The sequence below is a fragment of the Fistularia commersonii genome, chromosome 35 (assembly GCF_037954325.1).
Source record: "Fistularia commersonii isolate RoL2024-O1a breed Wild chromosome 35, RoL_Fcom_v1.0, whole genome shotgun sequence".
Classification (NCBI taxonomy): domain Eukaryota; kingdom Metazoa; phylum Chordata; class Actinopteri; order Syngnathiformes; family Fistulariidae; genus Fistularia; species Fistularia commersonii.
In genome coordinates, this window is record NC_141318.1 from 3,779,394 (window position 1) to 3,794,753 (window position 15,360).

At 44.8% G+C, this 15,360-nt stretch overlaps 2 protein-coding genes across 2 annotated transcripts; both read right to left on the bottom strand.

Annotated features, from left to right (window-relative positions):
- Positions 1–1,705: 1,705 nt before the first annotated feature.
- pcyt2 (phosphate cytidylyltransferase 2, ethanolamine) lies at positions 1,706–8,819 on the bottom strand. Its single transcript, XM_086142927.1, has 12 exons — positions 8,502–8,819; positions 6,629–6,717; positions 5,971–6,132; positions 5,732–5,883; positions 4,926–4,967; positions 4,398–4,536; positions 4,212–4,294; positions 3,959–4,036; positions 3,633–3,698; positions 3,113–3,178; positions 2,927–3,015; positions 1,706–2,846 (listed from the first exon to the last, which is right to left on the bottom strand). Exons 1-12 carry the CDS (start codon positions 8,624–8,626, stop codon positions 2,741–2,743), a joined length of 1,197 nt encoding a protein of 398 aa, XP_085999053.1. The 5' UTR covers positions 8,627–8,819; the 3' UTR covers positions 1,706–2,740.
- A 746-nt stretch (positions 8,820–9,565) lies between these two features.
- On the bottom strand, positions 9,566–14,694 carry sirt7 (sirtuin 7). Its single transcript, XM_086142691.1, has 10 exons — positions 14,516–14,694; positions 14,272–14,409; positions 13,476–13,580; positions 13,321–13,391; positions 13,159–13,231; positions 12,807–12,905; positions 11,948–12,184; positions 11,732–11,812; positions 11,529–11,635; positions 9,566–10,925 (listed from the first exon to the last, which is right to left on the bottom strand). Exons 1-10 carry the CDS (start codon positions 14,609–14,611, stop codon positions 10,724–10,726), a joined length of 1,209 nt encoding a protein of 402 aa, XP_085998817.1. The 5' UTR covers positions 14,612–14,694; the 3' UTR covers positions 9,566–10,723.
- Between the last annotated feature and the right edge of the window lie 666 nt (positions 14,695–15,360).

The following is a 15,360-nucleotide window of genomic DNA, read 5'->3' on the forward strand; positions in this document are numbered from 1 at the left end:
GTGACGTGGGGAGGGAACTGCCGAGTGGGCGTCCACGACCCACCTGTGCACGCGTGGAACGCGTGGAAGTTTTGTTTGAGTCAACTTTTTTTTTAATTCGGCACATGCGCACTAGTGCCCAGGTGATGGGAGTTTTATTTCACGTTTTCTGATTCTGCACATGCGCACTAATGCTGAGGTGCTGGGAGTTTCGAGTATTTTTTTTAATTCTACACATGCGCACTGATGCCCAAGTGATGGGAGTTTTATTTACCTTTTTTATTCGACACCTACGCATTAATACCCGGGTGATGGGAATTTTATTTAACTTTTTTCTTTTAATTTGGCACTTCTGCATTAATGTTAAGGTGATGGGGCTTTTGAGGTATACATTTTTCTAAGTCGACACCCACGCACTAATGCCCCGGTGATGGGAATTTTATATAAGTTTTTTAATTTGGAACATACACAGCAGTGCGAAGGTGATGGGGCTTTTGAGGTATATTTTTTAATTCGTCACTTACGCACTAATGCCCAGGTGATGGGAGTTTTATTCGACTTTTTCTGATTCACCACATACGCACTAATGCTAAGGTGATGAGAGTTTTGAGTATTTTTTTAATTCGACAGATGCCCACTGATGCCCCAGTGATGGGAGTTTTATTTATCTTTTTTATTCGACACATGCATGTTAATGCCCAGGTGATTGGAGTTTTATTTAACCTTTAACCTATAACTTGGCTCTTGAGCACTAATGCTAAGGTGATGAGGCTTTTGAGGTATAATTTTTTTAATTCAACACTTACGCAGTAATGCCCAGGTGATGGGAATTTTATTTAACTTTTTTTAATTTGGCACAAATGCACTAATACCCAGGTGATGGGGCTTATCAGGTATACATTTTTTTAACTGATGGCTTATGCACGAATGCCCAGGTGATGGGAGTTTTATTTGATTTTTTTTTTTAACTCTGCACATGCACCCAGATTATTATAACTTGATATTGGCAACATTATAACTTGTCACAGGGTCATGATCAGAAATGGAAACGACAAGGAAAAAGAAGTATAATTATTTATAATTAAATTGAAGACATGGTAACCAGTAAAGTTCAGCTGCTGTTTTGCATGTTTTCGGTTATTCATACCATAACTTTGAAACTGGTATTTGCCTTTCGTTGCTGTCCACAATTTTATTTTTAATTCACAAGAGGTTTTGATAACCTTAAAAGAAAGTGGCCTAGATGAAGTGTGAAAAGTTTAAATTATGCAAAAAGATTAAAAAAAAAAAATTACAATGAGATAAAAGAGAGTGAATGGAAGATCAGAAAGAAATTACATTTTTTGTCTCGCTTCCTGTGTCCTTTGTATTATCTATTTTAATGTTTGAACAGTAGAACTTAGGTGAAATTAATAAACTGTTTGTTTTCCCATTTATTTCATCAGTTAAAAAAACAAACAAGCAGGAAGCTGAGCAGCACAAGTGTGTTTGTGTGTGCGCGTATGTGCATGCGTGCATGGGGAGGGGGACGCTCAGTCAGCTGACGAATCCTGCGGTGCAACTGGCACCTCTCTTTTGACTCAAGAGCCGTGAATGAGACCGGACCGGAACCAGTCCGATCCCTTGGCAGCCCTGACCTCATTTCACAGACCTTGCAGAGTGCGGTGATCAGCTGACCCAACACAGAGGGCTCCAAGAAAACACACACACACACCAGACCACACACTTTGCCGCTGACGCACCTTTACTCAGTGTACACGATGCAGTACAGTTGAATTTCAGCCAGTACAAAGGCTCAACTTTTTGCTTTTTTTGTCAAAACATTCCTAGCTCAACTCCACGTCCAAATGCCCAACATGACAACGGAAGGTAAAAACCTGAAATCTTTCAGGTAAAAACCTGAAAATCTGAAACAAAACAGGTTTTGTTTCAGGATTGTCTTGTGAACAAAAAAAACAACATATCCAACAGAGGGGAAAAACCGACGGAGGGAAGAGTGAAGCGTTTTTACTGACCCAGACATGTTCCAGTTATTTGGAGGAACAAGACAGTGGATTCAGGACACACAGTGCTAACGCTAGCTTTAGCTTCAGGAATGAGGCACTACTGTCACGTGCAGCAACAACAATCGCTCACAAATTGACAAACTTGGTTCAGCCTGTGCGCACACACACACACACACACACACACACACACACACACACACACACACACACACACACACACACACACACACACACACACACACACACACACACGCAGTGCAAATTTAGATAGCTAAAATCCACAGTTATAATCATACCGTTTCACAGATTAAAAGGGTTGATCTTAAAAGATGGTTTTGAAACAACATCTAGACTTTAAAAAAATAAAACAAAATTGACTGTTGTTATCTAAAAGTGCTGAGACGGAACATGTGAGCATTAGAAATTTACCGGTGTAAAATTCATGGACGTAATCAACATGGAAAGCATCAATAACTTATGATAATTGCACTGTTTTAGCCACAGCGCAAACACATGGATGGTGTGCATGAACATTCAGGACTGGAAACAGTGCACGCTGGAAAAACAGATATAAATGTTTTTAAAGTGTTAAGAGGAAGATAGTTGTAAAGGGATTTGCAGACATTATTGTGTGTCCAGGAGGCTCCACTCCAATCCCCTCTAGTCGGTGAGAACGCTCCCTGGTGGAGGGTCGGACGCCGCTTCCTGGGAGCTGAGACGGAAGACACGGGGGGGCGACGTGAACCTCCGTCCAACTACTGAGACCCCGGGGCTTCGCTCGTCTCCCCTCTCCTCCTCATAGCCTCGATCACCGCCATTTCTTTGGCCTCCTTCTTCTGGTTCCTGGCCTCAAACTGCAGCCTGAGAGGAAAAGCAAAGAGTTTAGTTTGGAAGAGACCACAAGGCCGGGGTCGGGGTCGGGTGTGTAGCCCCGCAAGGACCTGTTTTCAATGATCCTCTGGACGATGTCGTCCGTGGTCAGGTTGTTCCCGCTGTCAATGGTCCTGAAGATTCCCCTCGTCTTAGGCACCTGGAGCAAGGAACCACACAAAGAACCACGTAAGACCACATCCTGTGTGTCCTGTTGAATGTTCTGAGTGTGTGCGTTATGAGCAAAAAGCACTCACAGCGTATGGGTCAGACCCGTCCTTATCGGGGAACAACTCCGTCATGCCGTGACACACCATGTCCACCTGCACACACGCACACACACATTATGCCAACATCACCTGGGGGTGGACAGCAGGTGTGTCTCAGGAGCAACCCTGCAAGTTAAACTGTTGTGATTCCTAGATTGACCACAAGGGGGCGCCCGCGATCAGTCTTCAGTAAAAACTCCATACTGATGAGGTTTTACTTTTGAGGACACTTAAATTCTCAGTCAGTACAAAAAGAAGACTGAGGATTGAATTGAACTTTTTAAATCCCGATCACATACAAGGAGCCTTATTGTACTTCTGAATTGAATCAACGATTATTTTACCAAATACTTTACAAAGAAAAAGGCTATTTAAATGGCTTTTTAGAGATTGGCCTATGATACTGTCTTGCGCTTCCTGCTCCTGTCAGTAGGTATCTATGGCATGACCTCATTCTCTGTGCAGGAGGTAAACAAAGGTGAAATTGTGGTAAGAGCCAGCAGCGCACCTTGAAGTGATCCAGGAGGTCCTTGCCCACGGCGTAGGGGGCGCCGATCACCACCTCTGAGACGTACTGCGGAGACACATGCCAGCAGTGAGGACGCAGAGCGGCGTAGTCGCGGGAAAAACCTCGGTAAATGGTGCCTGACACACTCAGCACGGTTGCGATATTTGGGCGGGGAGAACAAACGGCGCATGCAGCAGATTCAAGTTTCTTGAAAACTACAGGGCCTCATTGTTCCCCATGGAGCGTGCCAGGCCGGGCCAGCCCCCGCAAGCCCCCGTCAGGCCCCGGCGTTTCGCAGTCCTGAGTATGTGCGTGTTGGAACTCACCCGGCACGCCAGGACGCTCAGTGTCCTCTCGTGGATGTTCATGATGGGATAGTTCTTCCCTTTGTAGCGGTTGACTTCCTGTGAGGAGGAATCGCATCAGAACCAATGATCCGCTCTCAAAGTAGAGACATCCTAACATGCTCCAACCCCCGCTGATGTTTCCCACGCTTTCCCGGGTTCACATTTCCAGCGAGGAATGAGTTCTCGCAATTACCTGTGTGTGTGTGTGTGTGTGTGTGTGATTTCATCGTACCTGGTCAAAATGCAAGCCCACAATAACGTAGGGCCTCTCTGCCTGTTTGTAGACCATCTCCAGGAAGTCGACGTGGCCGATGTCTGCCGGGCGTCTGCGGTCAAGGGAAGCGAACCGAATCAACGCCGGAAAAGGGGTCTTGCTCTGAGGTCACGCCCCCCATTGGCTGTTTCAAAGTGAGGATACGGAAAAGGTCGAAGGCCCCCGCCACGTAGATGATTGTGTCGCCGGGCTGAGGTTCCTGCCCCGAGGCGAACTGGATGATCTTCTGTGACGTCTGCAAGAACTGAGACACCCCCGTCCATGGACTGTGGCCTTTAGGACCCTTCGAACACAAAACGGTGCTCTCGTTTAGGGACGGGGGGGCAGATCGCCATCGCACTCTTTGACGAATTATGAAGAAGCGGCATGTTTTCCAGGAAACTGAAACACCGTCGCTCATCATCTAAACCACTTATCCTGTCACACTCCGGGAGGCGGAGCTTAATTGGACAGGTGCCGATCACAGGGATGAATTCAGAGGCGTCCAACCATTCACAATTCAGTCTTCAGCGAAGAGGAAGAACATGCAAACACGAAGTAAGAACCCAGTCGACCGCGGGAATGCCGCGAGGCAAGACGCTACAGGCCGCACCGCAGTAATTCAAAGTACTCTTTGATCAAGGTTAATTATAACAAACACAAAAAAGAAAAATAACAAGATGGGTAACTGACCTTGCCAAAGTTGTCGGTGTGCTGTTGGTAGTCTGGGTTATCCTGCAGAAATAATACATGAAGGGGAAATCATGTATTAGATATCGAAACAAACAATTCACTGAGTAGTTAGAACAGACAGGCACGCACATGGTTGGGAGGCTTCGTAGGTGTGTCGGGACGGTGGAAAGAAAAGCTTCCGGCTTAAATCCTGTTTTTTTTTTGTGATAATCTCACAGGCTTCCATTCATTTATTCATCATTGACGGCGGGCAGGAGGCAAGGCTGACCCAGAAAGGTCACCTGTCAATCACAGCGCCGATCACCACTCGCGCTTCCATTCACACCAACAGACCATTTAGAGTCTTCAATGAAACATCTGACAATTTTTTGGGGTGACGACCGAACCGGGAGGGAAGCCAGGCAGGAGAACGTGCAAAAAACACGGGAAGGGCTGCTGATCTTCAGTCTTTATCACAGACAGAAGAAGAACAAAATGCGGGTTGGTGCTTGCTGATAAATCCGCTGCATCTGCAGGACGTGTTGCAACACATTGATTATCAGTTTGGAAATTCCAGCGTTGAAAGAGTGTTTGGTGATGCCCATCCTTTGCATGCAAGTGGTAAGAAGAACCACATTGGAGTGGATTTTTACCCCCTTTTCATATTAAAGCATATTCAATTTTTTCTCCAAAGATTACAGTCTAATAGAAATGACTTTACTTTTCCGACCACAGTTTCTCAGAGGAAGTAAAATCAGCAGCTACTCTATAATCATTGTGTAACTAAACACAAAAAGGCCTTTAAGATCGTCAAGCTGATCACTCACCATGTTGCTGTGATGGGCTTTGGTCATGAGGAGCATCCGTCCCACCAGGTCGGTGGTGGAGACGCCCTGCGTGCGTTTACACTCCCTGTAGCGTCCTGCCCGCTTCACCTCTTCATAGGTGTCCTTGCCGTCCACCGTCAGCGTGATGTCGTCTGGGGGGGAAGGGATGGCTGCGCCACATCAGCACGCCGCCAGAGACGACCCACGAGGGTGTGTGTGTTTGTGTGTTACGTACTCACCCCCGTGCACACAGAAGTCACAGTTGTACTGATCCAGCGTCTCCAGGGTGGTGACATAGGGGGCGCCCTCCACGATTTCATCCACCCACTTGATTGCCCTGACCATCTTATAGCGCTCCTCCTGGGTGAAAACCGGGGGGCCCTTGTGCTTGGAAATCTCCACTGCGGCAGGCGGCGGGAGGCAACAGGGGAGAGGGGGGTGAATTACAATGAAAACACATATGCTTGCAATGTGGGGTGGATAACAGATGCACAGCGGGCCTGCTTTTACTTTATTTCTAGAGTAAAATACCTAATTCAGCTTCTAATCATGTTCTGGCCATGCAAACAGTTGTGTGAAAATAGGAAATTAACTGATTATCCAACTTTCTGCAGCCAGTCATGTTGTTCATGGACTTTTATTAACAGCTGACCCACAAATCAGTGTGTGTGTGTGTGTGTGTGTGTGTGTGTGGGTGTGAGTGTGTCTCCACGTGTGCCGCCTCCTGCTAACACTGCTATTTCACTGCTAACAGCTAAGACAATTTATATTTCATTATATTTCTTATTCCTCCTTTCCACTATTGTCTATTACTGTTATGTTTTTTACTTGAAACTCTGGCACAACAATTTCCTTCGGGATTAATAAAGTTGCTCTCATCTCATCTCATCTCCTTACGATCTGTGTGCACGCCAACAATGAGGTGATCTCCCATCCCTTTGGCCTGCCGCAGCTGGTTGGAGTGGCCGTAGTGCACCATGTCGTAGCTGCAAGGAAGAGCAACGTCATCAGCGCGGTAGCAACGCACTTCGGTCTCTTCTAAAACTCGCCAAACAACAAAACATCACACCCGGCTGACACAAGGACGAGGCGGGGTTTGATGTTTTTGGATTGGGGGAGAAAAAAAAGGAAAGCCTGGAGAGAAGCAACGCCACGTTCAAACAGAGAACCCAGCAGGTCACCTGAATCGATGACAAAACGTCCGAGCGTGAAGAGAACTGAAAAAGGTTACTGGGAGAAAGGTTGTGACAGCAGAGTACCAGTGTCTATTTGTTTTCTTTTTTTCCCCTTCCGATTCACTTACGCTACGCGCTCCCCTCATGTATTCAAATACACAAATCAACGTCAACAACGGCAGGCAGTGACTCGCGCACGATTGGATTTGCTCAGTTGATTGGCATCCCAGGTGTGTCACAAATCTGCAGTTATAAACAATTACACCCTGTAGAAGAGTTAAGCAATCCAACAGGCTACTTTAAGTTGAGCTTGTTAAGGAGGCATGTACAAACTCCAGCTCTTTGATTTTTCTTTAAATCGTCTTTGTAATTGTGAGATCACATCAACTTGCGAGGGGCTGCACATAAACATGTGCCATTTCTTAGCATGTAAAGCTTCCGCTGGAAGACATGTTATTTATAACCACTGCGGGCGATGAGCCGTCAAACCAGCTGTCAGCAACTGGGTCATTTCCTTCCTTGCCCAGTGATTCCATGAAACCTCATACTCTTCTCTGAAATAGTTTTTTTTAAAATTTTTTTTTATTTTTGCATTATTTTCTTATACAGCTGTGCAAGACATACATCCCAGCGTGGTATAACAATGTTCTTCAACATCGGTTTGTTTCCACTTGCATTCTGTGCATACACCATTTTTTATTCCCCTTTGATGTGTCATTTATCGTTGCTATTTTCACATACTGACCTTGATCAAACTGTCCTTACTTTACGTGTAAACATTTTATTTATTAGCTGAACGGTGCTGTTAGGCAACTTCCAAATCTGCTGTTGCGATGCCATTTCTACTCTGTTGGTTTAAAGACATGCCCTGACTTTTTCTTATTTTAAATCGTGCACATAACTTGAAGAAAGGATCATCTCCTTAGCTGCAGTGAGCATCTTGTGACAGTTTTATTATCAGGAAGGGTAACATCCAGTGCCCGTGTAACCCAGGCGTTACGTTTATGAGCCTTTCTGAAGATATGCGTTTACCGAGGAAGACTGAGTCGGACATCTCAAACTTCCACCTCAAAAGATGCACTTTAAAAAAAATTATATACACCATGAGGTATTCTGGTTGTACATGGTGCTATTTGTCTATATAACTTTATTACCTGGCGTGTTTACGACTGGTTACCTCGCGTTTTTCTTCTCATCGCTTTATCGTTCAGGACGCGCACCGGTAAGTAAACGCAGCTTTGAAAATAACCTTGAGGAGGGCGAGGCGACAAGAGTTCATGAGATTATGTGCACCGGACCTTGTCCCCGGCTCGCCTCCTGCAGCTGAGCCGCAAAACGGATCAAATATGCAACAGCGGCCAGGGGGCGGAGTGAGGACAACATGGACCGATACATTTAGCAAGTGAAAGCGCGTTAAGACGTTGGTTATGCGCGGTGGAAAAGAGCGTCTGGCTCCGAGTTGCGCTTCTAGTTGGCTCGAAGCTAGCTTGAAACGGTTAGCTAGCGCTTGTTAGCGAGCCTGGTGTAACGGCGCTGCTAACAAGGCGATAGTGGGTTTAAATCGAAGCCCGAACCGAATCGGAGGTCGGACTCACCAGCCATCGCACCACAACCGGACGACACGCTTTCTCTTCTCCGGGCTGCACCCTGAGTTTCCCGGCTTAGCGCTGCCGGCTTCCACCGGTTGGTCGTCGGTGGCGTGAAGACCGTTTTTAATCATTCTGACACTCGGGCGAACAGCTCGCTCAAGAAAACGGAAGAAAACAAAAAGTGGCGGCAGGAGGTGCTTATTTTGTTTGTTTTTTCTTATCAAAATCGGGCTTTGACCGGAGAATGTTTCCGAGCGCGTCGCTTCTCCGGTGTCCGGCAGCCGATCAGCCGACGCCTCCGGGGGTGACGTCACATCGAACGAACCCTCCTGCTGGGAGGGCTGCGACTTAGTGTCACGTGGTCTCTAAGCCCCGCCCAACTGCCTGATTCATGAAAATATAAACAAATTTGTCATTTAGATTTTATTAAATTACATGTACATATATTTTTTTTATTTTAGCAGCGAATCCGTAACTACAGCTTAATTTCAAATATCAGTCCGTATCTGCGTGCACTTTATACTTCATACCTCATAGTTTGATGTTTACTGCTTACTGTTTATGTAGCAGGGCACTTGACTGCTAATTTGCACTTGATTCATATTATTGTATTGTTAATTTCATGACACTGTGGTCCTTTATATGTCCAGTATATGCGGAGAAACTGACATAAAGCTGACTTTGAACTTTTGAATTAAAGAAACGCTTGGTCGAATAAATATTACATTCACATGTTGCCTGCTCCTCCTCCCTCATTAAAACAACCGCTTTCTTCCAACTTTTCCAATTCTTTTTTTCTTTATTGTGTTCTAAATTGAGATTTCTCCAGCTCTTCTTATGTTAAAATGTTAATGCGAAATATTTAAGTATTGATTTTAAAAGCAATCTTTTGATTAATGACATGTTTTAACTGTGTTAAGACCTTAATGCAGGACTTTAAACCTCCTCACTATATATATAAATGTATACACACACATGTATAAATATATTCAGTCAACTCATGTAATTAATATCACAAAAATATCTTAACATTATTCTATATGAAAAGAATCACAAAGTTGTCCAAAATGTCATTTAGAAAAAAGAATAGTTTAATATTTTTCACAATATTTTTACCCCCAAAACACTCAGGAATCTTGCATCTCTTAGTCCCCAGCCAGGTATTTTAGGAACACCAGCTTATTATGGCTACAGTAAGTCCTGGTTTTCATAACCTGTAACACAACATGGCTGGACATGATTATTTATATCAACAAAAACTTGGTTTATTTAGACAAACACACAGCTGGTCATTTTCTCACATGTTGGCAGAGAGTAAACAGTTTGACACTGACACTAGTCAAAATTTCATTTTAAACTAAAAAAAATAAACATTAACTTTCCCGGAGCAGCTTAGTCTCTGCATTCTCTGCAGATGAGTTTGGATACTAAAGGCTGTTAAATAACCCGTAAACCTGAGGAGAGGTGACAGCAGAGTGAAGGTCTGAGAGGTCAGTCAACCAGGAAATAAAAAAAAAACAAAACTATTAAATATCAATGAGTTCTGTTGAAAAGGTAAATCCAATAATCGTAATTAACAATGTCTACAAAAAGACTACGAAAATATAATTTACTCTATACATACAGCAAATGCTTGACCTCTTGATATATCTTCTCTGGCAGCACTTGCTGTTGGTTTGCTGCAGTTATTCAGATGTTATAAACTATTAATGAATATAACATTACCTCCCCACTGTTGTAATAATACTCAAAGCACCATTTCTGACACTTGGACAAAACAAAATTTCCGCCCTTGTGCCTGTTAAACAGAACCTGAACTTGAATATAAAGAGATTCTCTACTTAAGACCTGACAAACCCTGCATCCATCACTAATTTTTCCAAAGTGGTTTTGGTCATCTTTGAACGTAAACACAGCTGGTTTAGCAACCGCTGTCATGCAAACAACAATATGACGCACGGCCATCACTGTTCTGTGATACCAGCGCGGCAGCAGGCCAGTTTTCTCGCCTCTGCAGTTTGAGCCAGAGGAAAACGCCACCCCCTTCTGATCCCGCCTTATACTCTTCAACCAACTAAAGGACACCAACCCATCCTGACAGCTCCCTGAAGGTCAGAGTAGTGCTGGAACCATGGAACATGGAAAACGCCGAAAAGCTGTTTGGGAACCGTCCCTGGTAGCTGCATCATCACACTGTGGACTCTTGACGGTCTGGTGACCATCTGTGGCTATGCCATTTTTTTCTTCCTCCTTCCTTTGCCGTAGCCTCGTCCAAACCACCCACCTTGGACCGCTGTGTCCCTGCCCCCTTCCATGGGGTCATCCAATGGCGGCTCTTCAGTGGCGTGGGGAGTGATGACCTCCCTGGTGTGGCTGTCCATGTCCTCTGGCTCCAAGGGTGTGGCTAGACTGAAGATGATGTCCTCGGCCCTGGAGAGAGAGAGGTGTGAAAGCTTAAGTGATTAGTGTGTGGTTGTGTTTATGTAATGGATAGAGAATTTGGGGCAGTTGAATTCACCAAACTGTACATTTTAAACTGACAAGTACACATTCACCTTTCTAAACAGAAAAAAGATACTAAAGAAGAGATCTTTCATGAGATCCTCATACCAACCAGGTCATTGAAAAAAATAAAATTTAAAAAAACAATAAAAAAACCTGTTGGAACTACTTTCCTTGCAGAACCACACACTTTACAGAAAAAATAAAATTTGTGTGACAAGGACTTTCAATTGCCAGCCTGAGTGCTGGCTAGTAGCCATGCATTTTTAAAGATGCCTAATTGTCATCTTGTGTAAAAAACTAAAAACAGATTTTGAGGCCTTGTGTGAAATCTCTGCAGCGCTCCAGCAATTCATCCCATATTAGTGTTGTTGCCTTTTAATGACTAAGTGAACACACGAGTCACATATGTTTCAGTGACGGTTTGGTAGCCAGCAGACATCTATTTCCTTGCTTCAGATAAGGGAGAAACGGCATCCATTTTCTTAACCATCATTTCAGTGATTTAAATAAAAAAAGACAAGACGTTACCTTTCATACACAGGAACCACGACGCTCAGCTCCTCCATGAGACGGCTCATAACCTCGTCACACTTCCCGTTAATTTTCAGCACAGCCAGGTCATCCTTCGGCGTCCACTGGGAATAAACACACAGCCATGTTGCAGGAGAATATCACGTGGGCCTTTTGTTAAACATAAAAATATAAATAAAATCACCAGAGGGTGGCCGAACCTGGAGGTTGACGATGTACAGTTTGGGTCTTTTACTGGCCGGCCTGTTCATGCACCACAGACATGCGTATTTCTTCAGCACCTGCAGGGACAGACGGAGCTGGTCACACATCAATAAGCAAAGGGCCAAAATCGGATCTGAAGACCAAGATTGCTCTGTTGCTGGAACTATGGGGATCCTGAACAGAAAAGTTTGGTGACGCAACAGGACACATACCTTTAGACTGGAGCCCAGGCACAGGATCACGTCAGCCATCTTGGCGGCCTCGGCAGCTCCCTTCCAGTTCAGCGGTTGCTCCAGGGTTCCCCGTTCCCCAAAGTGCACAATCGTGTCCCTGAGTTCACAGCCACAGTGGCGGCACCTGCGGCCCGTCCCGTGGCGGTGCAGTGATGTGCGCTCTGTCACGTCAAATAGACGAACGTACTCCCTGACTGGAGAGCAGGATGTACACACCTGAGGAGGGATGACACCAGACCGGGAGGTTGGTATGGAAACAGCTGAATTAGGTAGAACAGCATCAAAGAGGCAGAGGGCGGGGTTTAACCTGGACGCGCACCTGTCATTCACAGGGCCACATATAGACATCCAACTACTCACTCCAAGGCATTATGGACAACAATCTAACATTTCTGACACAGATGGATTTTTCCAAGTTTCAACAACAAACTGGAAAAGACATCTTGTAAAACAAAAAGATGGTGAGATATGTTAGATTAGATGCAATAACATAACTTTGCCCCTTCAGAGTGGTTCTGTGGTGCTCTGATGGGACCCCGGGAAGATATCTAACCACATTTCTGGGAAAAAACGCTGGATTTTTCGGGGTATTTTGAGTTCACTCATTATTCATACATTCATGGCATTTTCTGGGATGTGCAGGAGTTCCTATAAATTTAAACAAAAATGTTTTATGAATATCCTAAAAGTGCATTCATATTGCATCTTTGGCCTTCAGCACTGCGTGTCAAGTTTTATTCCCTACAAGACTGACAGGACAAATAAAAGCTGAATAAAGATTCAGGATTTCCATACTTTTTCTTATTAGAAATAACATAAAAAAAAAATCCCGCCTCACCTCGATGAACATGTTGCCGTGGAGCTCGGATAGGACGTTTCTTGGCAGGCCGCTGCGTATGTGAAGTCCATCGCAGTTCTGAGAAACGACATGCTTCACCTGCGTAAAGACACATGTGAAAGAATGTAAAAGAAGCATCAACCGCACCCATGGGTGGAGCCGTTTCAGTTTGTGGAGCCCTGTGGGCCAGGCGGTTTTTCATAAAATCCAGATTAGGAAAACATATAGAATCTTAGCCCAGATCAGACAATCGATGTCTCGCACTCTTAACCAGATGTGAAAATTTTCAATAATTCATCAACAATTATGAGAAAATCTAGGGAGAATTTACAAGTCCAAGTCTCACACATACCAGGCCTTCCTTGTAGAGCGCCCTTATGCACATGTGGGTGAGAGTTGGCTCCGCTTTGCTCAGATCCGACGAACTGTGGAGGGAAAGAAAGGAGAAAAGGATGTGCGGGGCAGTTCGAACTCAGTTACGGAACCGACAATTCAGCATCATCGAGCGCCGTACCTAACTCTCTGACCCTTCTGGAGTTGAGTCCACACCCCATTTGGGCCCCTGTAGTCTGGGATGGAAGCTGCCTAAAATGAAAGGCTTTAATTAGCTAACCCGAAGTCTTTGGTGAGGACATGAAAAAACAGCAAAGAAACCAGACGCTGCCATACCGTGCTGATACCGGCGCCGGTATAAACCACCAGGTGTTTGGCCTGCCGGACCACCGTGGCCAGCTGTTTAACCTTGCGTTTAAGTTCATCTGCATCATCGCAAACCTGCAGATTTTAATCACAAAAAAGACAAGGAGGAACAAAATAAACAACGTTTTGAGACAGCAACTGTGTACTACTGCCGTATGAAGGTTCCTTTTTTATGAATTTTCAGGCACATGGAAGAGTGCTTGTTTATAAGTTTTGCTATATTAAGGCATCGCTTGCCTTCCATTCAGCACTGAGAACTCTTACCTTAACCTTGACTTAACACATGGCTTACCCCTTCGCTTAACCCGGAGAAATAATCCAGGTGATAATGTTTGGTTGCATGAGGACCCCTCTGCTCTTAAATCTTTTATTACCCAAGTTAATTTACAGTCATAATTAATTTTCAATTGATTATGTCTAAGAAGGTGGAGCTGTAGTATTTTTTCTTAGCTTATTTTTTTCATTTGGTATACGGACAGGTACAGTTCGTATTTGGATCATTCCATGCCGCTTCACATTCTTGCCCTTGTTTAAGGTGACAATCGAAATTTGAATGAAACTGCTGGGTAAAAATAGCATTTTCAGCTACAATGTTCATTTTAATATAGTTTTACGAGTAATCATGGTACTTTTAGAGATACATTTCTGACCATTTCCGTGCGGGCCGCTGCAGTTTAAACCCCCGAACCAGTTGGTTCGGTCCACATGGCCGTTTCCGGCCGGCACGGGCCGGCGAAAGCCCATTTCCCATTTGACCCTCTCTCACCTCTTCTTGCTTCCTCTTCAGCACATTCCTGCGGTCCTGCCTCCGGCACAACTCCTCCGCGGTGTCCCGGTGGAGCCGCAGAACGGCGACCTCCTCCTCTGACCGCTCCGCCTCCGGTTTCTTCAAAACCCGTCCGACCTGCGGTTCACGGAACACGAACGACTCAAACCCCCACCACTCGTTCTCCCATTTAGCAGGGTAGCTTCGCAAAAGTGACTGTAAATATAGCTTCATTTAGCCTTACCAGCCGTAATATCTCCCTCTCGCTCTCCCGCTGGAGTATTTTAGCTTTTTCCAGGGCTTTTCTCTCGGTTCGGGAGGAAAGCCGGGGCTCCGCCATCCCGTTCGCATCAGCTGAGGAGTATCGCCGTCTTTTCAAAACAAAGCTCGTTGTTCGGCGACCAACTGGAGCACAGCGGAAGTGGCCCGCTTCAGGGGGAGAGAAGGGGCGACAGCGCCCCCTGCCGGTTGGGAGTCTACACGTCGGCTTAAAATCAGCACAATCCGCTGCGTTCAGGTGTTAAAAAGGATTTATTAGCGACTACAAACAAATAAATAACGTAGAAAAAGGGTCCAAAATCATGAATAGTAAAAAAAAGCCAACCATTTGTTTTGGCTGATCCAGTTAAAATTGGGGAACATTAAAAGGCAACTCTTGGGAAAAGCATAGTATACACAAGCTAATGTGTGGAAAAAATTGGAAATGCATTGAAAGAGACCACTGTGCATTTAGGTATACACTGGTGCTGGTGGTAGAGGTGGAGGACGACGGTAAAGAATCAAGCAGTTGTAGTTTCCACGTGTAAGCCTACAGCTTTAACAATGGTTCGCTGAGAAAAACACAGCAAATAAGCAGAAATAACGATTTGGCCTTACGAGTCGAAACAGCTGGGTGACTCTTGAATGTGAGACCACTACTTTCAGGATAACTTCAGTGTTCATTGTAGCTGCTGTGATCTCACACCTTGGCTAAAAACTAAAAAAAAAATATATTACAATATAAAAAGTCACACGGCACTTTGAACACAACAAAAGCAAATACCCTACTCTCAGTCAAATTTGGAATTGGAGCGGGTTGAATCCTAAATT